Source organism: Mixophyes fleayi, chromosome 1, assembly GCF_038048845.1.
Source record: "Mixophyes fleayi isolate aMixFle1 chromosome 1, aMixFle1.hap1, whole genome shotgun sequence".
Taxonomy (NCBI): Eukaryota; Metazoa; Chordata; class Amphibia; order Anura; family Limnodynastidae; genus Mixophyes; species Mixophyes fleayi.
In genome coordinates, this window is record NC_134402.1 from 198,222,915 (window position 1) to 198,248,434 (window position 25,520).

Genomic DNA, 25,520 nt, shown 5'->3' on the forward strand with positions numbered 1-25,520 from the left:
GATGCCACCAAAACTATTATCCATGCACTCATCATCTCCCATCTTGATTACTGTAACCTTCTCCTTACCGGCCTCCCTCACTCCCACCTTGCCCCCCTTCATTCTATAATCAATGCAACAGCGAGTCTTATCTTCCTTTCACGCCGCTCATCTTCTGCCTCCCCTCTCTGCCTTGCCTTACACTGGCTCCCATTCCCCTACAAAATCCTTTTCAAACTCCTCACCATCACCTTTAAGGCCCTCTCCCACTCCACCACCCCATATATCTCTCCTCTCTATTCACCCTCCCTCCCGCTCCCTGCGCTCGGCCAATGACCATCGCCTCTCCTCCACTCTGATCACCTCATACCACTCCAGAAACAAAGATTTCTTCCGTGCTGTCCCCCTTCACTGGAACAACCTCCCTCGCTCCATCCATCTGTCCCCTAATGTGTGCTCCTTCAAACAGGCACTTAAAACTCACCTGTTCCTTAAAGCCTACCAGCCATCCACATAACCATTTCTCTTCTCCTCCAGACCGCTCTTATCTCCTCTCTCCTCCCAGCTCTTTTCACTCCTCCTGCGCTATATCCCCTCAACTGACTCCCTCTGAAGTTTTTTCGTATTTTTTGTTTATTGTTCTGTACTGTATCACCCTGTATAGTTGACTGTTTGTATTGTGTATGGCGCTGCAGAAACCTTGCGGCACCTAATAGATAAAAGATGTTTTATTGAATGGGTCATTTTATTAATATGTTATTTATTAGTTTTAAATTATTTATATTTATTCAAATTTTAACTGTTTATAACATGTAGATCTCAAAAGAACAAATTACATTTCTCAAAGTCAGAACCGTGCAGTGACAACAGTTGTCCAAGCAGTTAACAGAGAAGGCAAATGGTCATATGTTCAAAGGGGACTATAGACTTAAAAACAAAAATTAAGGATTCAAAATCATATATAGATAAACTATATAAGTATCACATTCCAAGATACCCAAAAACTTTTTAAAGACTATCTTGGTATTTCATAATTGTATACTCCCAACAAAGTTTACTTTTCCTTTACTTGATGGAATGTGGGGACACTCCAATGTAGTGTAATTAAGGGTCTAGTTGCACTGATATTACATTTACCAGACGCAGCGAGAAAATGGATATTTTAGAGATTGATCAAAGGTAATTGGGTTTAAAGTTAAATAATTAATTGAAAGGACATTGAGAATGAGATTCAGAACTTTAAAATTCCGAATTTTTCAGCATTGTTTGATATATAGATAGCACCATACCATTTGCTCTAGTGGAATATTCTCACTATAAGCCCTCCAACACATAGGAAAGACATCACAGAAATGCTGATTCAGGAACTCCAGGGTGTAATACCATATAAGGAAAAACAATATATATATATATATATATATATATATATATATATATATATATATATATATATATATATATATTTTGATGGTTTTGAATGTGGTAATCCATATAGATATAGTCAGCTCTCTGCCAAATGCCTCATGCAATTTAGCTGTGTAGTTGCATTTTGGGAAGCTTTTGATGGGTCCACTGATAAGTAAAGTCTTGAAATTAAAACTTGCTTAACAGTTGCTGTTAAAGAAAATAAAATTTCATAGTTAAATCATATCTCTCCTGAAATCTGGGAACTTTTAAAAATTTCAGTGATCATGATTTCAGAAGATATAAAGTCTTATGTAGAGCATGTCTACACCAGGGTGTCTGCATTCCAGTGTGGGGACTAGCCTGTAAATATGACTGTCCTAGAACAGAGTGAATTAAGTAGATTGCAGACTATACAGTTTACAGTAGTGTTTCTATATATTTTGCTGCAGTACTGGTCAGTGAGCATTAGATGAACCAGTTGGAGAAATAATTAGTGACCAATTTGGCGTGGTTGCAAAAACCCAATAAGTGGCATGGAGAAGATGAGCAGACATATAGTATGCCACCAAATCTGGTTTTGCAACATCTTCTTGGATGCTAGCTGTAGTTATCACATTTCTAAATATTCAAACTGTGTTATTTGACCAAATATTTTTAAAACCATTAACCTTTAGCAAGTATATGCATGTATTTCCAAGGATGGAAAACCCCCTGATGCATCAAAATATTAACCAAAAAACTTGCAAGCAGCAGGAATAACTAACTAAAAAAGGTGTCCTAGGGTAGGATGTGAGTCAGTGATGCTCACATCCAACCCTTGGACGAATTCTACTGTATGTCCCGATAGTCCGTACTTTTGCCGACTCCACTGATAAATATTGCAATGTAAAAGTGAGTTTCTGTCCATTTTCAAGCTAGACAACATTATAAATCTAGATAGTAGAGCATTTGTGAGTGTGTTTTCTGTACAGCACTGTGGAATTAGTGGTGCTATATAAATAATGATGATTTAAGTTAGTTAGGAAAATTTCATTGGCTTGCAGTACATTCTAACAATCTGTAGATGGTGCATTGTGCATTTGTTTAAATCCTTATGAACAATAATGTTAGGGCTCTCCTATATGACCTGATTTCCCAGGAAAGTCCCAGATTTGGTAATGGGAAATTAATTTGGGAATGCTTATTTTCTCATGTTGCACTTGGACTAACATAATTAGTAGAAATATGATCCTATGCATGTTGTATTGGATTTGGCAAGAAAAAGAAAGAAAAAAGTGACAATTATTGACTGACAAAAAAATCATACCACCAGGGTTTTATGTTTTAAAGCATATAAAGTGTTACATACAAAATGCTGGAAAATGCATTATAAATGTTCAACCATCCAACAATATAGATACAATGAAACAAAGCAATTTGTAATGTAATTCAATTTGATCAGACTTTTTTGCAAAGAGAAGAAAGATACTTATGTCATAAGCCAGGGGTGTGCAGCTAGCAACTGAGGATTTGGATCCAAGCTTGCAATAGTGTTTTTCCACTGATCACCTCGATAATCTCTATTGTATTGTATTACATATTTTTACAACTATTATTGCGCCTGCAACTTAAGAGTAATAACATATTTGTGTCCCTTTTCAGAGATTTACTTGGATGACTCATCTGTAAACAATTAATTCATTTTATTTGGTTTTAAAAGAGGACTACATGATTTGAGTACTGTCATGAAGGAAAGTTTTGTGCTACCTTCAGTCTTGTGTCATGCCAACAGTAAAGCATTCTTCATACCATAGCAACATATGACAAAAAGGTCTCAAAACACTGAAGTCGCAAATTTTGTGAAAACCAATATTTGTGTAATTCTCAAAACTTTTTGCCATGACTGTATATGACTTATTAGCCATTTTTCACAATAGTGCCACCTATTAGTATTTTGCATATATTTAATGACAGAAAATCAGAAACATCTCAACATTAAACTGTACATTTTGGGCTTCATTATTTGAAAAGAGAATGTTAAACATGTGGATTATAAAAACTGACCATATCCTTTTATGGTTTTTTTATTTGTTAGAAAATACAGGTTGTTCCATTAAAAAAAACAATCTTATCTCCCAGGATGGGGCCCTGAACCCCATACTCAGCTCTGTCCAACAGTTACTGAAAATTGCTGAAGATTGATAATAATGAATGTGAGAATCACTGCTGAGCAGAGCTCCAGAGTGCACAGTTCCAGAGAGCAGCAACAGTGACATGTAGTAGGGGAGCCAAAGAATGACCCATTTTTTTTCATTTGTATATTTGGCAAGCTAACTTCATGTTGCACTCCTGGAGAAAAGTTGTGGGGGTAAGCGATTTTTTTATCTTAAAATAATGGAATAACATGTATTTTTCAAGTAAATCTAAAACAAAATCCTGTCATTGAGAGTCCTTAAATACAATGTTTAATACTGTATGAATATTGCATAATAACACAAGGAAGACAGGACTGTTGTCTTTTTACAAATATTCTCATTTTATTTTTGGGCATTCAGTTTTTTGAGCTGAAAGGGAACACATGTATGTTTCTATAGACTTGTACAGGGTACAATTAATGGTACTTCCCAGGATAAACATGAATGAGTTATCCAGTGAACCCCAAGTGCCAATTGTGTTTAATACAGTAAATGGCAGTCCAGAACTGCTCCTACACTTGGGGCTAGATTTACTAAGCTGCGGGTTTGAAAAAGTGGGGATGTTGCCTATAGCAACCAATCAGATTCTAGCTATCATTTTGTAGAAAGCACTAAATAAATGAAAGCTAGAATCTGATTGGTTGCTATAGGCAACATCCCCACTTTTTCAAACCCGCAGCTTAGTAAATCTAGCCCTTGGTGATGTCTAGAGCCAATTTGTCTGATTTAAACAAAGACAGATAAAGTGTTCAAATAAAAACTGTACCAGGACATGGCTTACGATATACCTAAATTGTGCCAGGGTCATCTGGTTAATCTGTGTTTGGCCATCAGATGAATGCACTAACTGAGCCTATTAGTCACATTGTTTGACTGCTGAAAGATTAGATATATCCAATTTGGCCATCCACAAAATTAGAGTCTTATCCAGCTCATTGGACTTGGGGTTTTGCAAAGATTTTATAAGGATAGGATTGTGATGCAAAAATCTCTTTCCCCATATTATGTAAAAATTATGGTTGAAGTATTTGAAAGGAGACAAAAATGTAGATTTAAAAAGGACAAACAGAAAAAAATGCATCTTCTAAGGTGCATCCACTGGGCGGACACACTAAGTCAGCCTTTGAATGGGAGCTGTCTCACTGTGTATTTGTCTTCCCTTTCTATGGCGCAACACAGCTACTTAGTTATATACATAGGGAAAAAATGGATTATCTTTCCTCTACTGTTACTGTAATATTTAAAAAGATATTTAACAAATCTGCATGCAGCTCTTCTTCACCTTCTCCTTCACAAAATAATGTGACTAGCAACTTTAAAATACACATAGAGGCAGCCATTTTCTAGCTATTTTCTAGACTGAATACATTTTTATCAGAATACAGCCTATCACTAGTAAGTAGTGACATCACTCAGATGTGAAGCACAAATTACCTCACCAATGTCCCTAGTTCCAAGTTAGTTGATCAGCTGTATGTTATATGAATTCTGGTACAGTCCAGAATATGGCTACCTCCACTCTGTGTAGCAGAAGATAGGATACTATGATTTGGCCATGCTCACCACATGCACAGTGAACTGAAAACAGGGCAGGCATTGATAAAATGGATCCCGATGAGAGCAAACTTTTTTAGCTTATATAATCAACATGTACAAACTGAGACCACACTGAACATATTAAGCACTCATTTTTCTCACATCTTGAAATAAAGAACGGTAGAGGTATGACTAAATTATTTACACAATAAACAGATGATGGGTTAGGCTAGCTACATGCTGAAGAATTTTCTGACTAATGTGTTATCTACAATGATTGTACCTACGACTGAAGGTCCAATCGGTCGGTTGATTCATGCATACACACTATACATGTTTTAGGTGATAGGTGATATTTGCACCGATACGTTCCTTCTCCTGGAATCACCCCTATAGATGCTCCTTCACCTGGAATCACCCCTATAGATGCTCCTTCACCTGGAATCAACCCTATAGGTGCTCCTTCTCCTGGAATCACCCCTATAGATGCTCCTTCACCTGGAATCAACCCTATAGGTGCTCCTTCTCCTGGAATCACCCTTATTGATGCTCCTTCTCCTGGAATCAACCCTATATGTGCTCCTTCTCCTGGAATCAACCCTATAGGTGCTCCTTCTCCTGGAATCAACCCTATAGGTGCTCCTTCTCCTGGAATCAACCCTATAGGTGCTCCTTCTCCTGGAATCACCCCTATAGGTGCTCCTTCTCCTGGAATCAACCCTACAGGTGCTCCTTCTCCTGGAATCACCCTTATTGATGCTCCTTCTCCAGGAATCACCCCTAAAGATGCTCCTTCCCCTGGAATCACCCCTATAGAAGCTCCTTCTCCAGGAGTCAACCCAATAGAAGCTCCATCTGCAGAAATCGCCCCTACAGATGCTCCTTCTCTTGACCAGGCAGCTAAATTAAATAACCGCATCCCAGAAAATGTGCAAAACTAGTGACTTGTGTGCTTAATTTGCAAGACACAGCCAATGCATTCAACTCCTTCATTTAGTAAGTACAAACCTTTGCACCCCTGCTGCTGCTCACATAGCCATGCAGACTGCACAGTAGGATATAAGCCTTAATAACTTTATGGTGCCAAATAGGACATGGTTTTAGTAAAGTTTTGAATAAATACATTTTTGTTTTGTCGTTACTCTACTCATGATTATTTTCACACAATCAGCATGGTCCTGATATTTGTCAAACAACATGTTTAGCTGTTAAATTTAGCACCTAATGTGTAGTTTAGTGAAAATCATATAAATTGCAAGTGAGGATTATGCATTTTCAACGTTATATTTAACACTGCTTTATATATATATTATACATACAATCATGGCCCAAAGTTTTGAGAATGACACAAATATTATTTTTCACTAAGTCTGCTGCCTCAGTTTTTATGATGGCAATTTGCATATACTCCAGAATGTCATGAAGAGTGATCAGATAAATTGCAAGTAATTTCAAAGTTCTCTTTGCCATGATAATGAACTTTATCCCGAAAACAACATTTCCACTGCATTTCAGCCCTGCCACAAATGGACCAGCTGACATCAGGTCAGTGATTCTCTCGTTATCACAGATGAGAGTGTTGATGAGGACAAGACTGAAGATCACTGTCATGCTGATTGAGTTAGAATAACAAACTGGAAGCTTTAAAGGGAGGGTGGTGCTTGCTTCTTCTTACCCATGGTTACTTGCAAGGAAACATGTGCAGTCGTCATTGGGCAGCACAGTGGCTAAGTGGTTAGCACTTCTGCCTTACAGCACTGGGGTCATGAGTTCGATTCCTGACAATGGCCTTATGTGTGAGGAGTTTGTATGTACTCCCCGTGTTTGCATGGGTTTCCTCCGGGTGCTCCAGTTTCCTCCCACACTCCAAAAACATACTGGTAGGTTAATTGGCTGCTAACAAATTGACCCTAGTCTGTTTGTGAGTTCTCTGTACAGCGCTGTGGAATTAGTGGCGCTATATAAATGATGATGATGATTGTTTTGCACAAAAAGGGCTTCACAGGCAAGGACATTGCTGCTAGAAAGATTGCACCTAAATCAACCATTTATCGGCTCATCAAGAACTTCAAGAAGAGAGGTTCAATAGTTGTGAAGAAGGCTTCAGAGCGCCCAGCAAGTGCCAGGACGTCTCAAAGTTGATTCAGCTGCGGGATCGGGGCACCACCAGTGCAGAGCTTGCTCAGGAATGGCAGCAGGCAGGTGTGAGTGCGTCTTCATGCACAGTGAGGCAAAGACTTTTGGATGATGGCCTAGTGTCAAGAAAACCAGCAAAGAAGCCACTTCTCTCCAGGAAAAACATCAGGGACTGACTGATATTCTGCAAAAGGTACAGGTATTGGACTGCTGAGGACTGAGGTAAAGTCATTTTCTCTGATGAATCCCTATCAGATTGTTTGGGGCATCTGTAAAACGTTTGTCTGGAGAAGGAAAGGTGAGCGCTACCATCAGTCCTGTGTCATGCCAACAGTAAAGCATCCTGAGACCATTCATGTGTGGGGCTGCTTCTAAGCCAATTGAGTGGGCTCACTCACAATTTTGTCTAAGAACACAGCCATGAATAAAGAATGGTACCAAAACATCCTCCAAGAGCAACTTTTCCCAACCATCCAAGAACAGTTTGGTTAAAATAAACATGCCTTTTCCAGCACCTTGCTATAAGGCAAAAGTGATAACTAAGTGGCTCGGGGATCAAAAAAAAATAAAAAAAATAATAAAAAAAAAAAAAAAATCGAAATTTTGGGTCCATGGCCAGGAAACTCCCCAGCCCTTAATGCCATTGAAAACTTGTGCTCAATCCTCAAGAGGCAGGTGGACAAACAAAAACCCACAAATTCTGACAAACTCCAAGCATTTATTAGACAAGAATGGGCGGCCATCAGTCAGTATGTGGCCCAAAAGTTAATTGACAGCATGCCAGGATGAGTTGCAGAGGTCTTAAAAAAGAAGGGTCAGCACTGCAAATATTGACTCTTTTCAAAAACTTAATGTAACTGTCAATAAAAGCCTTTAACACTTATGAAATGCTTGTAATTTTACTTCAGTATACCATAGCAACATCTTACAAAAAGGTGTAAAAACACTGAAGCAGCAAACTTTGTGAAAACCAATACTTGTGTCATTCTCAAAACTTTTGGCCATGACTGTATATGGGCACTAATGACAGAAACAGTAATATATACACTCTTATTAGGTACACCTTTCTTGTACTGTGTAAGAACCCTTTTTTCCCGCCAGAACAGCCTGAATTATTTGTGGCATGGATTCAGCTAGTTCCTGGAAATATTCCTAATAGATTCTGCTCCATGTTGACATGAAAGCATCGCTCAGATTGCTGCAGATTTGTAATACACTGAATGTATTGTCATGTTCATGGAACCTTGAGATGACATGTGCTTTGTGACACGGTGTATTATTCTGCTGGATGTAGCCATTTGAAGATGGGTAGACTGTGGTCATAAATGGATGCGCATGGTCAGCAACAATACTCAGATAGTCTGTGCCATTTAAACAATGCTCTATTGGTATTATGGGGTCCAATGTGTGCCAAGAAAACATACCCCACGCCATTCCATCACCACCACCAGCCTGCACCATTGATAAAATGCTGGATGGATACATAGATTCATGTTGTTTACTCCAAATTCTGTTGAAATCGAGATACACTAGCTAACGCAATGTTTTTCCAATCTCAACTGTCCAGATTTGGTGAGCCTGTGGCCACTGTAGCCTCAGTTTTCTGTTCTTAGCTGACAAGAGTTGAACCCGGTGTGGTTGTTTGCTGTTGCACATCCAATTCAAGGTTCAACATGCTGTGCGTTCAGAGATGCTCTTCTGCACATCACTGTTGTAACACTTGGGTATTTGAGTTACTTTCACCGTCCTGTCAGATTAAAATAGTCTGGTCATTCTCCTATGACCTCTCCCATTAACAAGGCATTTTCACACATAGTACTGAAACTCACTGGATGTTTTTTTGTTTTTGCACCATTCTCTGTAAACTCTAGATACTGTTGTGTGTGAAAATCCTAAGAGATCAGCGATTTCTGAGGTACTCAAATACCTCGTCTGGCACCAACAATCATTCCATGGTCATAGTCACTTAGATCACATCTCTTCCCCATTCTGGTGTTAGTCTGAACATCAACTGAAAATCTTGACCATGTCTGCATGTTTTTATGCATGGATTTGCTACAACATGGTTGACTGATATTTGCATTGACAAGCAACTGTACAGGTGTAGTTCTACAAGCGCCAGTATGCTCTGGCAGCCATGGATATGCTGGCACTTGTAGTTCTACAAGTGCCAGCATACCCAAGCAGTTTATAACTTCCAGGCTTTGATGGGACCAGTAACGCCACATATTAAAATATTACTTATTTACATTTGGCCATTTTGCATATATATTACCCCACAACCCATCGGTCCAGCGTGTTAGAATGAGCCCCAGTGCTATCAGCATGGGGTTAGTTTTCCTAGAGAAGGACCTGCATTCCCCTAGGGAATTTAGCCCATGCTGAACAGACTGGGACTGTGTCCCACTATGCGTGTTTCCCTGTTGTAGTGTAACCAGCCCTACCTGTCATAACCTGGCACTTGCTGCTGCTTTTGTGGGGGACGCTACACTGTTTGTCCTCCCACATTAGCACTACATAGCCTAGGCTATGACAAGGGTGCTTGGTTCACTTTTGAGTGGTGGGGATGGGGGATTGGGCAACCTTTTTTATTTATTTTCTCTTTTTTAATACACATTTATACACTATCATAACCATTAAGTTAATGATAGTGTATCTAGTTTGCGGCCTAATCAAGATACATTTAAAGCATATCTTGCTGCACTTTAAATTAGAGTTGTTCACTGACCCCCTTGTTTTCGTTTTAGTTTTTGTAAAACCGCCCTCGCGTAATTTGGTTTTGGATCTGTATTTTTTGGAAAAATTGCTATAATATGCTAAAATCAAATAATTTTGCTCTTTTGTTGTTCCTACATTATTTTTAACCTCAGTAACACTAAATTCCAGTCATTGCCAGTCAATCTTGACCACCTCACAGGTCACAATATTATTTTCATACACTTTCGGCCAAAGACTGCAGCGAGCTGGCTGGATGCTAAGCGACAGAGCAATGACACAAACACACGGCACAATCAGGAAACATTGCCACACAACAGTGGCAGAAAAGAAAAGGGGTGCAAGAAGGAATTGTCCTAGGGACCTCCTAATCAACCATATGTTAAAAAGCCGGCTACACTAAGATGCATACCACTGACAACCTGTTAGAAAACTAAGGGATGTCATTGCAACATGGCTTATCCCACTTGGACTCTCCTGAGGATATGTCATTTCTGATAATGCCACCAGTATTGTGAGAGCACTATAGCAGGGAAAATTCCATCACATTCCCTGTTTTGCTCACACAATCAACTTGGTGGTAGTGAGCTTTTAAAAAATGACAGTGACATGCAGGAGATGTTGTCTGTGTCCCGAAATAAATCGGGTCATTTTCAGCATTCTGCAGCGAGACTGGAGATTCTTCTTGCAGCTGCTGCAACCTCCTATATTCTGAAACAACATATAGGAGATTGCAACAGCTGCAAGAAGAATCAAATTTGAGGGGGAATGTACTTTAGTCCAGCGCAGTGGGGAATACTTTCCGTGTTGTCCAAGGTGCTGAAACCACTCTAAGTAGTCACCTGTGAATTGAGTTCAGACACTGATAGCTTGAGTCAAGTGATTCCCCTAATTAGAATTTTGGAAAAGCAGCTAAAGTAATTGAAGGAGGAGACTTGTAGATTAAGTACTTTGTTTGCTTCGCCAGGATCCAGAAGTTATCAACATCTTGATATCGGACCACTACATTTTGGCAACTGTGCATGATCCTAGGTTTAAGAGCTATGTCTACTCTTTCTTTACAATTTACCCAGATCTTGAGATGCAATGAGCTCCTGGTTAGCAAGCTGACAGCTGAAGTTGTATATGACACGATAACGTCTCCTCCCTCAGTTTCTTTGGCAACTGCTTCTAGGAAAAAACTTAGCTTTCCCACGACACCCAGTCGTGATGCAGATGAGTCAGCACAACATTTTGACATTTGGTCTGGTCTAAAAGAATTGGCCAAAAATCGTGACAGCTCTGTCGTAAAATGAACTACAGATTCCATGAGGAAGGCCATTAACGGCAATTACATCAAAGAACAGAGACTTCTGTAATGGTGGATTCCAGCGAGGATGAATTATTATTGTCTGAGGATGATGTACACACTGATGAGGATGAGGGTGACGATGATGACTGTAGATTGCAGGACCTGGGATCTAGCTGAGAGAAAGGAGCTAGCTGATGCTGGTATGCTTGTTAATATTTTGGGTAGAATGGCATGTTGACAATTTTATGTTTTTCTATAGTAAACTTTCACTTTTATTAGAGAGGTGTTTTTTTTCTTTAAAAAGGTAAAAAGCTTTTTTTTTTCACTTGAACATAGGCTTTAACAGATGACGTAGAAGGACTAGTATCATCATGACTGGTGCAGCAGCTGCTTAGTATCTTGGTCTTCTATGTGAGCAATGGCACAGAGAAATGTCACCGGAGACTTGAACACTGCCACCCCTCCTCTTTCTGTTTTAGCTATGACGCTGGCCAACAGTACTTGAGAATGCCAAGAACGCTGCTATTCCTTCTGTGTCTGTCTGTGAATGGCGCCAGATCTCCGTGGAGGGCGGTACTTATAGAATCTAAAACTCGCGAAACCCGACGATGCAACAATTATGTTTTGCCTCGTTTTCAGTTTCGAGGGCGCGCGAATGTAGCAAGCCGGCTTGACTCAGTACCTTCGATCTGCAATGTTCGGGTGGGTTTGGTTTTCGGAAAACCGAGCCCCGAGCATCTCTATGTTAAATGTGTCTTGATGTGGATGAATTCTGGCACACTATGATGAGTTGGCTGCTTATACCTTAGGATACATGTTACTCAACATAACCAAGTAAAAGTACAATATTGGGACCCATGTATGTGTACACTTGAGCTGGTAATTGTGATCAAAACTACACAAGTCACTATGTGAGTAAATGAAAACTAAACAAACAATTTTAAAAAATTATATTAAGTTTATAACTTATGTTAAATGTACTATAACTTTTAAAGATACAATCTATTCATAAAATTTATACCACTGATATGTTTTTCATTATAACATCTGGGAAGTTTCCCTTTACAATGCAGCGCCGCTTTAAATTTAATCGCCAAAGACGCTGAACACGCCGGAGTTGAAGAATCCGGACATTAATACATTTACCCCCTGATGTGATGAAGTAAAAAAATATAACTTGTTTTCATTTGTATCCTTCTCATTTTTGTCTGTTCCTGTTTGGTGAGTTAAAATGTCCACCAGGGGCCATACATCTACTTATGTACTTTGAATAAAATACAGTGGTCCCAACTGAAAGGAGTATATTCAAATGTGATATCAGGCTGTTCTCACCTAGCTGTACTTTCTGTTCAGTTGCTGTCTTCAATTAGCAGACTGAATTTCGACAGTGCCCCTTTATCAGTGCTTCTGGATCACAGTTGATGTTCTAACCTGCCTTGCCAACTCTACCTCTGATTAGTATCCCTATCCGCTATAGCCTAATTTTGTGGTATGGACTCTGCCTTACCCCCTGACCTTGGCTATTGAAAGACCATTCTGTCTGGTAGTCTGGACACTGTCATCTGGAATTTCCACCAGAATTTGTCTTCCACATCCGGCACTATTCTAGTAATTTCAATCACACCCAGTCAATCCAAGAGGATACACTTTCAGGTGAACACTCAAGGGGGGTTTCAAGTTTGTGAAATGTCCCCCTCCAGCCCAGGAATGATTGACAGGCTGGACCTTACACCGGGTCTAGCCATTTTAATGCATGTTTAAGTAACAAAATATGGATCTACAAATCCGTTGCTTTCCTACCTTCCCACAGTATGTGCCACCCCTCTCTCCTCTGCTGGCTGCATGTCACATATGGGGCGTGCTCCATCTGAGATATGCGCGAGTCTGTCACTCTAACGCAGAGTGCAACATGAAAAAGCACCACACAGGCTATTAATTTAATGTTGGGAGTGGGTCCCAATCATTTAATAGTGGGTTCTAAACATTTAATATTGACAAAGACAATTTATTTGATGGTAGCAACTATTTAGATTAATAATGGGGTCTTAGTAGTGCCCATTAGTTTAAGGTGGGGTGATGGTGCAGGCAATTTATTTGATTGAGGGGACTTTTTAACTTAAAAGTGCAGTGATGGTACTGCCTATTAATTTTAATGCTGGTATGCTTTGGGGGCTTTTGGGGAAAAGGAGTTCTATCTAATAAATAAGAATATTAATGATTTAATATCTGTGCAGTTTGGAATGTAAAAACATTTATTAAATGTTAATACCAATTATTTAAATGTGGGAATTGAGTGGGGGGGGAAAGGGTCTATCAAATGTGAATGGTATTCATTTATTGATGGGGCTGGTTACAGGTAGGGAGACCTAATAATTAAGTATGTTTGCTATTAATTTAATGATTTAATGTTGGGGCTGGTTGGGGGACCTAGAATGTTCACTCATTGCGTGGCTTTCCTTATTTATTAAATGTTAATACTATTAACTTAATGTCAACACTTGTTAGAGGGAAGTAAATCAATTTATTAAATGTGGATGCTATTAATTTAATGTTTATTAGACATCGGTGCTGTTGATTTAACGTTGGGGCAGGCTGGAGGTAAGGAGGCCTTGAGTTTTCACTCATAGCTAGACTTTCCATATTTCATGTAACTATCCTTTTTTCCAAACAGGGCCCCTACAATCCAGGATCCAGCTACTGAACTTGAGACATGAGCAGCAACAGGTAGTGACAGTAAAAAGAATGGACAGGAGATACCAGGACAGTCTGCTAACTGTCTTGATTCTGCTGCTGTAGTCCTGATTTTAGGTGACTGTTCTGCATAGTCAGGACTTTGGTCCAACTGTAAAAGCAGTCCTGCTTCACTCTGCTCTGCTCGCAACAGGGAAATGTGTGCGCCTAACAGTAGTGCACGCAGCATTGTTCATGCATTTCAAGGTGATGGGAGAGTTGGAAACCAGTTAGCACTGTCTAAAATAATAGACAGTGCTAACCTGGCGTGGAATCCCCCCTCTAGAAATTCTGTGTTTGGCCCTGAGTTTCATTTCATATTTATTCATATTTACAAGTTGACATTCATATCTGGTTTTGTGGTTAATTCAGTTTATTACACATGTTATATCTACCATGTGTAGATTCAACAGGTTAATATGACAAATATATATTATGCAGCTACTTTATCACCAGTAAAATAAATGATTTTTGTCCTGACTGCTCAGCAGTGTAACTAATAAGGTATTCTATTTCATTGTCGTAAGTAAAAATTGCTTGTATGAGGTTATGCCCATCACTAGGTTTGTTTTTTATTCACTGACTGACAGGTGTTTAACTTTCAAAACAACCTATATAATATAAGTTGACAAATACTGTTTTACCGAGTATATACAAAAGACAGATATGTGAATGCATTCAAAGTGTGCTTCTTACATAGGTAATACACCTACACCTTTTACTACCAATATCTGACCCTTAGTTTCCTACTTACCTGTGGCTGATATATGCTCCCAGGGTCACGGGGGCCAAGTCCTACAAAGGGCCGGTTGGCGGGTGGCGTGCTAGGGGCGGAGTATGCTGTGAAGAAAGAGTAAACTAACAATATTGTAAACAATAATAAAGTTCTCAAATTATATGCATTTTATAAATACTCTAAAAACTACTCATAAAAATTACTATAAGTATAGTAGGAAGGGCCAATGACAGTACAAAATATAAAACATACACCCCTTCAAATTCAAATCACCAGGTGTTATTAGTTTTCAAGTTTGTTCACACTGGTAAAAAAGGGAATCCCTCAAAAGCATGAATACAACACAAATAAGACTTTGGATTGTGACAAACAACTCATGATTTTGTATTAAATTATATATTGTATAAAAATGTATTTTTCTATTGGGAATTAAGAATCCTGCAGGCCAAAGTTTTTGTTTTAATAACCATTAAAAATCAGCACACAGTGACCACAAAACATAACATGTGGAGGTTGGTAATATCTGTCAGACAGATTACCAGGTGACATAAAAATGTATTTCCTAAGTGGGAAACATATCTTTCTTTGATCTAAATGATAAATTCATAGTATCTATTTGATCCGAGAGACTCAAATTGTGTTCAATAGTGTTAATTATTTGCTATACTTTTAGAAATACCTAAATGTGCTCAAAGTTACTCACTTGGAGAAGTGGGTGAAGAGGTGCCCCCATCAGATGTGGTAGTAGATTTGGTATCGGAGGACAGAGAGAGGCGGGACATAACTGGAGGAGGCGGGGCCAGCATCTGCGTAGGGATATAGTGACTCGAAACCTTCACCTGGCCATTCCCATTCAGCTGAGAGAACAAGTGGGAGGAAAGAATAAGCGGTAACAAGCATATATAACCTCATGTGATATATTATTCCAAGGGAAAATTCTGAACGAATGATAAATATTAAAGCAACTATTAATTATCCTTTATAGTAACAGTGGAACATCTATGCAGAAATATGTTAAATAGTAACCTACTTATTAAGATAATGTGTTATTATATTGTTTTCTACTTTGGAAATAATTACCCTGTCCAACAGGGTGTATCTGGAATACTGCTCAACATTTTGTACGGCCTGCAGTAAGTAACCCTATGATACTACTATTATTTTACCCTCTATAAATAGTTAGAATAGGTTTATTACCTAGTATTCTTCCTGTTTCTCTATCACAGCATCATATTCCACTTCCCTTTTACTACCTCTCATATGCTTACCGGGCCTGGTTGCTGACTGGACGGGTCACAGGCAAGGGACACCAAGTCTTTCAGAGGATCCTGAGGGTTGAGGTGAGGGGGATAGCGGATAGCCGTGTGCTGGAAATAAGTGGAGGCAGCTTGGGGGAGGAGAGAAGAAGGTGGGAAGTGTAACGTAGTGGAAGTGTGGGGACTTCGGGCAAGGCCTAAGTTGTGTAGAGGTATTGGAAAAGAAATGGATGAGGGAAGAAAAGAAAAGAGAGGGATAAATTAACAACTGAAAAAAAACCTAAGAGAATAAATTGTGACATATAATAACGATGAATATATTTTGTTGTGCACTCACTGATTTGCAAATCTCGGGATTATGTACTCACCACTGTGCACAGCTATGACAGGCCTGTGATGCTGGGTAAAGCCGCTGATTCTTGGGGAGGTATCTTGAGGAGATGGGCTGTGAAATGGTGATTTGTCCAATTCAGACTTCTTCACAGAGGGAGACATTCCTATTCAACCAATTACGATAAAACACAGATATTAGCTATGTTTGTAAAGTCCTGCCACAATCAATGAATGTACTGTAAAAACTAACCTCTTGTATCAAGCCTTCACTATTTGTTACTCATTGGGCATAATAACAGCAACAAAAAGACTTACTGGATCTGCAAGGGGATGTGGTGTGGCACCACTTTGTCTGGATATTCATCACAATAGGATGCATCCACCCAAGCCTGTTCCTTAGGATATTGGGAGCTTAAATGTCATAAAGGAAAAATGTTGACGGTGGAAGGGGGACAGGTGCATGTGTGCAACGGAGACTAATTTAAACAGAGAAATCAGTGACAAATGGCACAACAATATTAACAGTGGTCACTTCTTTTTAAAGGTCACTAATCCCATTTTTTTTAATTCAACATGACGGGGTGGGTTTGTTTCATATTTAGTTTTTTCCTTGCCTTTCAGACAGACCCTACATGACCCATCAGCGTGAGGGGAATTTTTTTTAGTTTATCTGACTTCTAATCCGAGCTAGAAATTGTAAGGCATAATGTGGAATGTAGTTTTGTTCACAATGGCCTTCAGTGACAACTGCTAACATTGTACCCCTGCTAATTAAAACTACAACCACAACAAGGATCTATTAGGAGGGTGTAAAGACCTGAATAAAATTATTTACGCCAAGAATAAAATATAAAATGACAAACATGCCTACTGATCTACAGGTATAGTGTATATACAATATATAATTATATATATATATATATACACACAATATATAGTGTATATACAGGTATATACAACTCAATATAACGGTAATTAAGGCAGTGTGAGAAAATACCATGATTACAAAAATGTTAAAATCACTGTAACAAAATGTTCCTTTGTGTAAATATAATGCAGTTACATACAAAAAAATTCAGAACAAAAAACTTTTAATTACGTTAGGTCTGCATACAGGAAAAAGCTATATAAACACTCAATACAAAGAAACTGGTCATTTGCATTTGTAAGTTGGATGCATTGTCTTTTCAGTATGCCGAAAACCATGCAGGTATAGTTCTTGTTTAAATAATATTTGGTTTCTTAAAAAATCTCTTTAATCTAAGATGACCCACTATTTATGTTCCAGTGATTGGTGGTGGTTTCTCACATTTAACGAGTGCAGCAAGAAAAGCTAGTACTGCACTTGTCTGCTTCATCTTGCTATAACTGAGCAATCAATTAGGCTACCTCCTGGTTCATGTTTAGCGATATATGTGTTCAAAAGATGGATTTTGTATGAGATCATAACCGAAGCTGGGAAAACAAGGGGCCAGCTATAGGTGATAAAGTATCTGACTGAAGACTACCGCAAAGACTCAATTGCTGGCACCCATAGCAAAATATAGGAGGGCGGGTAGTGATCCACTCAGTAGGCCCCTTCTCTGTTCTTCTTAGCATATGTCCGGTGCTGAAAGCCCGAACAGGCCTTCACTCTGCATGTGCTGGCCTCAGGGGGCCTCCATTAATGGACCAACATCACTGGGCCAGAGAGCAGCTGCATAGGCCATAGTTCCACCATTGCTCTACTGTCAAAGACATCATCTTATTATGTCTACATTAGCTTGTACAAACCCATTCAGACTTATCCATTTAATAATGTCTTATGAAACACATAATGCCTGAAACATCTTGTGCCCGCTGCTTGTCTAAGCAATGAAACCTCTTTCACAAGTAAAGGCCTAATATAGGAACAAGTCCAGACTAGCATCTGGACAATGTGGACAAACTGAGTAATAAAGAAAAAAAATGTAAAATATTTACACTTTATTTACCAATTATCTGGTTTTTCTCCCAATATGTTACAATCATTTATGCAGCTGATCACTCCCATTTCTAAGAGCTATTTACCATGCTTTGTCTAACCCGGCTACTTTCCCCCCAGTGACATCTTTAGCCACGTGGCCGAAAGGAGACATTACACTCGTCATAAAATAATGCCAGATATGGTTAACACCATCTTCCGCTGGAGTTTGCATTTTTTGAAAAGCTAAGTATTTCATAGCTTATTAAATAGCTGTCCTTGTAGAGATCAATGAGGACAGAGGTACTAGATGCCAAGTTAGTGAACACTGCAAAAATCTATGATTTCTCCATTGTTATTGCTTTGTTAAGTTCCAGAACTTAAAATAGCATTTTTACATATATCTATAATATAAATGTCTAGTGGCGTGTGTTAGTCTGTCTGTGTGTGTGTGGAAAAAAAACAAGCTGCAGCGCCACCTGCTGGGCAGAGTTATACACTGACCTATATATTTCTTGAAGGAGAAGTGACAGTTGGGAGTGGTTGGTTGCCGGGGGTGACAGTGGGGAGTTTTTAACACCTTAAGTAGCTTGATTTGACTAGAATGCATGAGTATCATGCACGGGTTAACTTGTATATATACATATATATATATATATATATATATATATATATATATATATATTTATATACATATCTATATATACATATATACACACACACACATATATATATATATATAGACACACATTTGGATTAAGATGATTTGTATTTAGGAGATAAAAAAACACGTGTTTATTATTCAAAGTATTAAATCCTACAATTTTATTTTTTTTCACAACAGTAGACGTTCATGTAATCTCTATGTAGTTTATTCTCAGTATTAATTGCTGCCCATGGCATCGTACTGCTTTGCTTATAAATGAGTTGCTGGACCTTGTTATGTTCTATTTCACTCTATCAGAAAGCTGTCCTTGTGGTGGGTGAAGGGTAAAGATACTGTAATGCTGAATTAGGCCACTCAGTTGATGCTAATGAGGTTATATCTTGTATCCCTTAAATCATATTAACCTCCCCTGGGTAAAAATGTGCCGAGCAAGGTGCTGCTAGGGCAACCTCTGTATTTATGAAAAAAGAAAAAGCTCAGGCAAAGGAAAAGATTGAAGGAAACACAACAAAACTGTCTGTGATGTGCAACTGCATAAGTGTAGGGTTGTTATTCTCCCACATAGCTACTTTAAATGTAAGTAAAGATAGAAAGAAAAAGATAAACAAAAAGGAGTTTGAAAGGGGAATGGTCATGTATTAGCTTATATGAAAATTGTATCTAATAATAAAATGAGTATGTAAATATGATGTATGAAATTAGGGGGCACTATATTACAGAGGTGCAGATGACTTTCATAGTAAAAAAAAAACCCTGAGGTTCTTACAATGACAGTACATATGACGTCTAAATTATTTTTGTATAGGACAAGAAACATTTCTGTGAGCCTTGAGTATATGTTCCTTCTAAGATGTGCCCTTTAATAGTAGTGTTAAAAAATGAACTTGTCGTGGGAAAAAACCTATTGTACAAGGCTCCACTGAACAACAGATTCAGCTTTTAAAGTTTCCAGAGCACAATGATTAGAGAGAACAGAACCTGAACACCAGGTATTTTATCCAGGCAGTAGGAAGCTACAAATTGATTTTTATAAAAATGTTAATGTAATTTTACAGATTCTGACAAATATATTCACAGTACAATCATCAATGGATCCTAGATTCAAATTTGCAGCTTTATACTTGAGGCTCACATTTGCCATTTGGACTTGCGTTCACAGGTCGTGTTCATTCATGTTAATGGTAAGCCGTTCATGATTACATTAGAGCTTTTAATATTGTTTGTTTTAAAACACTATTTAAAGGGGGACGTGGTTTGGGCCCCGTGCTAGCTGGCTGCATCTCGTGAGGGTTATCTGGCGAATTTTCTAGGGATTTGCACCCTTTTCCGCAATTTAACCTGCTTTTACCAGTTATAGGAGGCTGTTGGCTCCCGAATGAAGCTAGAATTGGTGTTGGGTCGCCCCGCTGGCACTAATTCCAGGTCCGTTCCTGTAGTCCCTGGCGCTTACCCTGCTGCACATACCTGTATCTTGCCCTGCTCTGTGCCCTTGTTTCGGGTGCTCTCTGCTGGCTCCCCGTGTGCTCCCCTGTGCTGCCGTGGAAGCTTCTGGTTCTGAAGCCCCGGCGCCCAGTTCAGCCTATATTGCCGACATCCTACTTCCAGTGGGGGCAGGGCTTAACGGTCGCTCCAAGTGTCACTAGTACCAACGAAAATCAACTGCCGGGTGAAGAATCATCGGAGGGCTTAATAACATCTGGCCTACCCCTGGTGGATTCTGCTCCTGCTGCTGTCAGGGTGTGCTGCCTACCGCCTGCACACTGGCTGTGCCAACTACACAAGATCCCCCAACACAGCTACTCGCACTGCTGGCAGCCCTTGGAGAACTTTGAGCGGCTGAGCTCCTCTGGGACTCCCCCTCTGGACTACCTGTACTACAGCCACCAGGCTGGGCTAATCAATATCCCTCTGCCGTGAGTACATGTTGTGGTGAGTACATGCTGTGGTCGACTGGTCTGATTGCATATCACACTTGTGTCAATTTGATTGCTCTCTTAATTTCTAACTATGGCTCTGCTGCCATCTAATGGCCGATTAGTGGTACTACTCCTTTTGATCGCTGCTACTTCCACATTGTCTATATAATATTAGACAACATCTTCTGCTCTGCTTTTATTCCGGGTTTCTATGTAGCTGAACATGGTTCTGAATTAACGCGACACATAACATGGACTAATCTGTGACGTCCAGCATGGCCTGCAGACCAGGGTCCTAACCTGGAATGTTGTGTCACGGTCTTCTCTTCTAACCTACATACAGAAACTTTCCCAACGGTACATCCTATTTTACCTGTTTGTAGCCCCTGCACTGAGCAAACCATGCCGAAAGGGGGCAGGAAGGTGGGTGGTTCAGACCTTCCTCAGAGCCTTAAGAAATTTGCCTACACAGAAGCAAAGACTCCGAGCGCTTCATCTCCACGTGATGAAACTCATTCTGATTCGGATGACTCAGATTCCTCTCCACTGACTCGCAAAGACCTACAATCTCTGTTCTGCAAATTAAAGGAAACGAGGAGTTCGGTGCAGGCAGTCCAAACTGAAGTGCAAAAAGCGATAGGCTCTCACATGGCTGAATTGCATGACCTCGGAGATAGGACAGACCACCTGGAAACTAAAATGGATGAAGTCATTTCCTTCCACTGGGACACAGCGGCGGATCTTCATCCCCTCCAACAAGACATGCTTCACCTGCAGGAACAAGAAGACCAGAAAAACAGAGCTAGGGAAAATAATATGCCCATCAGTGGCATCCCCGAGGAAGTTACCAATATCTCCTTGGCCAAGACATGAAAAGACGCTTTTCTCATATAGCTCCTTCTACCACAGAAGACCACCTCCACCTGGACAGAGCACACAGGGCCCTATCCCCTAAATCTCAGGAACTTTCCCTACCCCGGGATGTCACATCCTCAGATGTCATTATTACACTACTAAGGAGGCAATTCTGTGGGAATCTTGTAAGTCTGATGCAATCTTATTAGACAAGGCTTCCATGCAAATCTACCAGGACATTGCTCCGATCACCCTCGTCAAGAGGCGTGAATTAAAACCAGTAACAATGATCCTCAGAGATAACAACATTCGATACCGCTGGGGATTCCCGTTTCATCTTCTCTTCTGGCACCATAACAAGCTCCACTCAGCTTGGACAATGGCAAATGTTATTTGTCTTCTTGAAACTTTGGGACTTCCTGCCCCATCTCCTCCTACTCAACCTCTGATCCAATGCCCACTGGTCTCACCCTTCCCTTCAAGGAAGCTCCCAAGTACCGAGTGGACGACGGTGACAAGAGCCGCCAAGCCATCTGCCTCTATTTCTCAGCCTTGATATGTTCTTATTGTGTTTTTCTCACTAGGAGTCATCTTGTTCATTGTCTCTTCTCTCTACACGACAGACCACTGGTTTTCAGTCCTTCTCCTGTAGACGTGAAGGAGTAATGTACCTTAAAAATAGGATGCTGTTTTACTTTGTTCTTCACTGATTTTCTGTGTTTCTGTTGTGTTACTTTTTTACTGTTCTAGAAATTGGTTTTACTACTGCCTTATCTCTTACTGTTTGACCACATTTCCATATTTAAGCAGTAGTCATTTCTCACCCCTCACGACATTCCCCCTCCACTTGGCCTTCTTTTTAGCTCTTCTGACCATGATGTGGGGGTAGTGTGGTTGTCCACCTTTTGTGGTTGGAACCACAGGACTTTTCTCTGTATCCCTGACCACGCTCCCATAATGGGTTACTGCCCTTGCCCGGCCTTTCCCCGCCATTGGCACATCCCCCCACTTTTCCTGGCCGGCATCATGGATCAGATGTGCCCCCAAATACTAGTGCTGTCCACTTCCCTACCCTCCTTTTTCCTTTTCTTTCCCTTTCCTTTCTTCCTATCATCAGACACTTTTTGATTCTATTGGTACTTATTACTACATTGCTAATATTGTGTACTCTGTTTGTTCTCTTCCAGCACATCTGACTCTCGCAGGGGGACCTGAGGTGGCCCATCCTTTTACTTTTGATGACATTTAGGATTTTCTCCCTGAACGTCAAAGATTTGAACAGCCCACAAAAATGCACGACACTATCTCACACTTAAACAACAGAGGGTTGATGTAGTTTTTCTTCAGGAAACACACTTTACTAATCATTCCCACACAGAATTGAAGTTAGATTGTATACCTTTACTTTTCATGCAACCCTTTTTGCTTCTTATGGAACGTTTGAGATGTTGATGTCCCACTCCAACCCGGATGTTTGCTTCCTGATCCTAGTGGGAAAACCCAACGATACCTTGTATACGTTAGTAAACTTATACTCCCCAAACCAAAACCAGCGCACATTTTTTGCTTCCCTAGACTCCTTGCTCTCTCAGGTCCGCCAGGGAGAAGTGATTATGGCCGGGGACTTTAATGCAGTAGTGGATAACGCTGTTGATAGATCTTCTACTGAAGGTCCCCCTGCCAGCAGCTCAGAGTCCTGTAAATCCAAGGCCTTGGTGTCCGTCCTCTCTCACCATCTTCTTTTAGACTCCTGGAGAATTAGGGCACCATCCTCTTGAGATTATACGTTCTTTTCTCTGGTCCACAGATCTTATTCGTGAATAGACATGGTCTTCCTCAGCCACGATCTATCCCTGAAGCTCCAGGCAGCTCATATCCACCCAATGGTGTGGTCTGACCACTCCCACATATCTGCTGACCTAGCTAATATAGTCTCCCGCCCCCTCCCCGCTATGTGGCGCCTCAATGACACCATCCTACACAATCCGCAACATACCCTTGACTTGTGGACTCTGTTAGATGAATATTTCCTCCTAAATGACCTTCCAGACATGCCCCCCGTGTCCCTCTGGGAAGCCCATGAGGCGGTGACATGGGATCATCTGATTAACATGGCCTCCCGCCGTAGGAAACTAACCATTTCTAAACGCACTTCGCTAGCCATCCAACTTCAGACCCTGGGGCGACAACATAAATTTTCCCCAGATGAAGCTACTTTGCACAAACTCCTAAAAATACGGACTGATATAAATCTCCTCCCCTCGGAGTCCACAGCCAAGGTTCTGAAACGGCGGTTTACGAGAAGGGAGACAAACCAGACAGGATCTTGGCCGCCCGCTTCAGGTTTCAAACCTCACAAAACAACGCTATGGCCATGAAATCTGCCTCGGGCTCCCCCATCTACAGCCTTGACCAAATAGGACAAGAGTTTCAGACATTTTATTACCCTCTGTATAATTTACATAGCTCAAACCCTAGAAGAACGCCCCCCCAGCTAAAATCATAAAGGCCTTTCTGAAACAAGCAAACCTCCCCACTCTCTCCTGTGATTCGGTCCAACAACTAAATGAGGAACTTTCATCAGAGGAAATACTGGCTGTTATCAAAGCACAAAAGTCCTCTAAGGCCCCAGGCCCAGACGGCTTCACCACGGCCTACTATAAGAGATTTTCCCAGACCCTGGTCTCCCACCTGCGCACCCTTGTTCAATGCTGACTTGCAAGGAGCCCCATTCCCCAAATGGAATGTTGGAAGCATGCATACTAGTTATACACAAGGAGGAGAAGGACCCTAGTGACTGTGCGAGCTACCGCCCTATCTCCCTCCTTAATGTTGATGTTAAGATTTATGCAAAAATTCTAGCCACTCGGTTGAATGGTGTCCTTCCGGGTCTGATCCATTATGATCAGTTGGGATTTATTCCAGGTCGTTAAGCCAGAGATAATACCCGTCGTGCAATAGATTTAGTTCAAATAATTAACCAGAGATGTCTCCCAGCTATGTTGCTCTCTTTGGATGCCGAGAAGGCATTCGATCGGATCTCGTGGGACTTTATGTTTCTTGCTCTGAAAACGTATGGCTACTCGGCTGAATTCCTGACAGGGGTATCTGCTCTTTACAAGTTTGCCACAGCTAGGGGATTGGTCAATGACTCGCTATCCTTTCCAATTGGACGAGACAGGGATGCCCCTTATCACCCCTAATTTTTGCATTGGTTATAAATCCTTTGGCGGCAATGATAACGCAGTCAGCTTTAATAACGGGGGTGGAGGTGAGACTCCGGTAATTTAAGGTCTCCCACTTTGCAGATAACATACTTCTTTCTCTCACGAATGCCCGAGACTCTCTACCCGCTCGATACAGGCTCATAGATGAATATGCTCTTCTCGCAGGCTATAAAATTAATTTTTCTAAATTTGATCAAGTATCTTGGTGTATATATCACCTCTTCTTATGACCGACTATACTGAGAAAATTTTCCTTCCCTTCTAATTAGAATCAAAAAGGACCTAGAAATATGCAGGAGCTATATCATATCGTGGCTGGGGAAGATCATTGCTGTTAAGATGAATTTGATCCCTTAACTTCTCTACCTCTTCCAGACTCTCCCGGTGAAGGTACCAGACCCTGTGTTTCGGGACTTGCATTCCTCTTTCCTCAAATTTGTCTGGCGCGGTAAGCCCCCTAGCATTTCATCAGTAGCAGTACTCAAGCAGCCCAGGGCTCGGGGAGGAAGAGGATTTGGAAACCCATATATGGGAGTCCATTTTCTTGGCATCCCTCTGGGTCCTCTCCAGACTGGACAGACCACAGGGGGCCTCCACACTCCAATCTCTCAAATTTAGTT

General features: G+C 40.5%; 1 protein-coding gene across 4 annotated transcripts in view; it reads right to left on the reverse strand.

Annotated features, from left to right (window-relative positions):
- Positions 1-25,520, reverse strand: part of NFIC (nuclear factor I C) — a 130,006-nt gene that overhangs the window by 18,208 nt on the left and 86,278 nt on the right. For 3 of the 4 annotated variants that reach the window (XM_075204752.1, XM_075204753.1, XM_075204750.1), the window contains 4 exons: positions 16,329-16,457; positions 15,973-16,157; positions 15,408-15,561; positions 14,723-14,826 (listed from right to left, as the gene is read on the reverse strand). In XM_075204752.1, coding sequence (XP_075060853.1) covers positions 14,723-14,826; positions 15,408-15,561; positions 15,973-16,157; positions 16,329-16,457 — 572 coding nt within the window. The remainder of the gene's footprint in view (positions 1-14,722; positions 14,827-15,407; positions 15,562-15,972; positions 16,158-16,328; positions 16,458-25,520) is intronic. The other variant, XM_075204751.1, reaches the window with a different exon arrangement.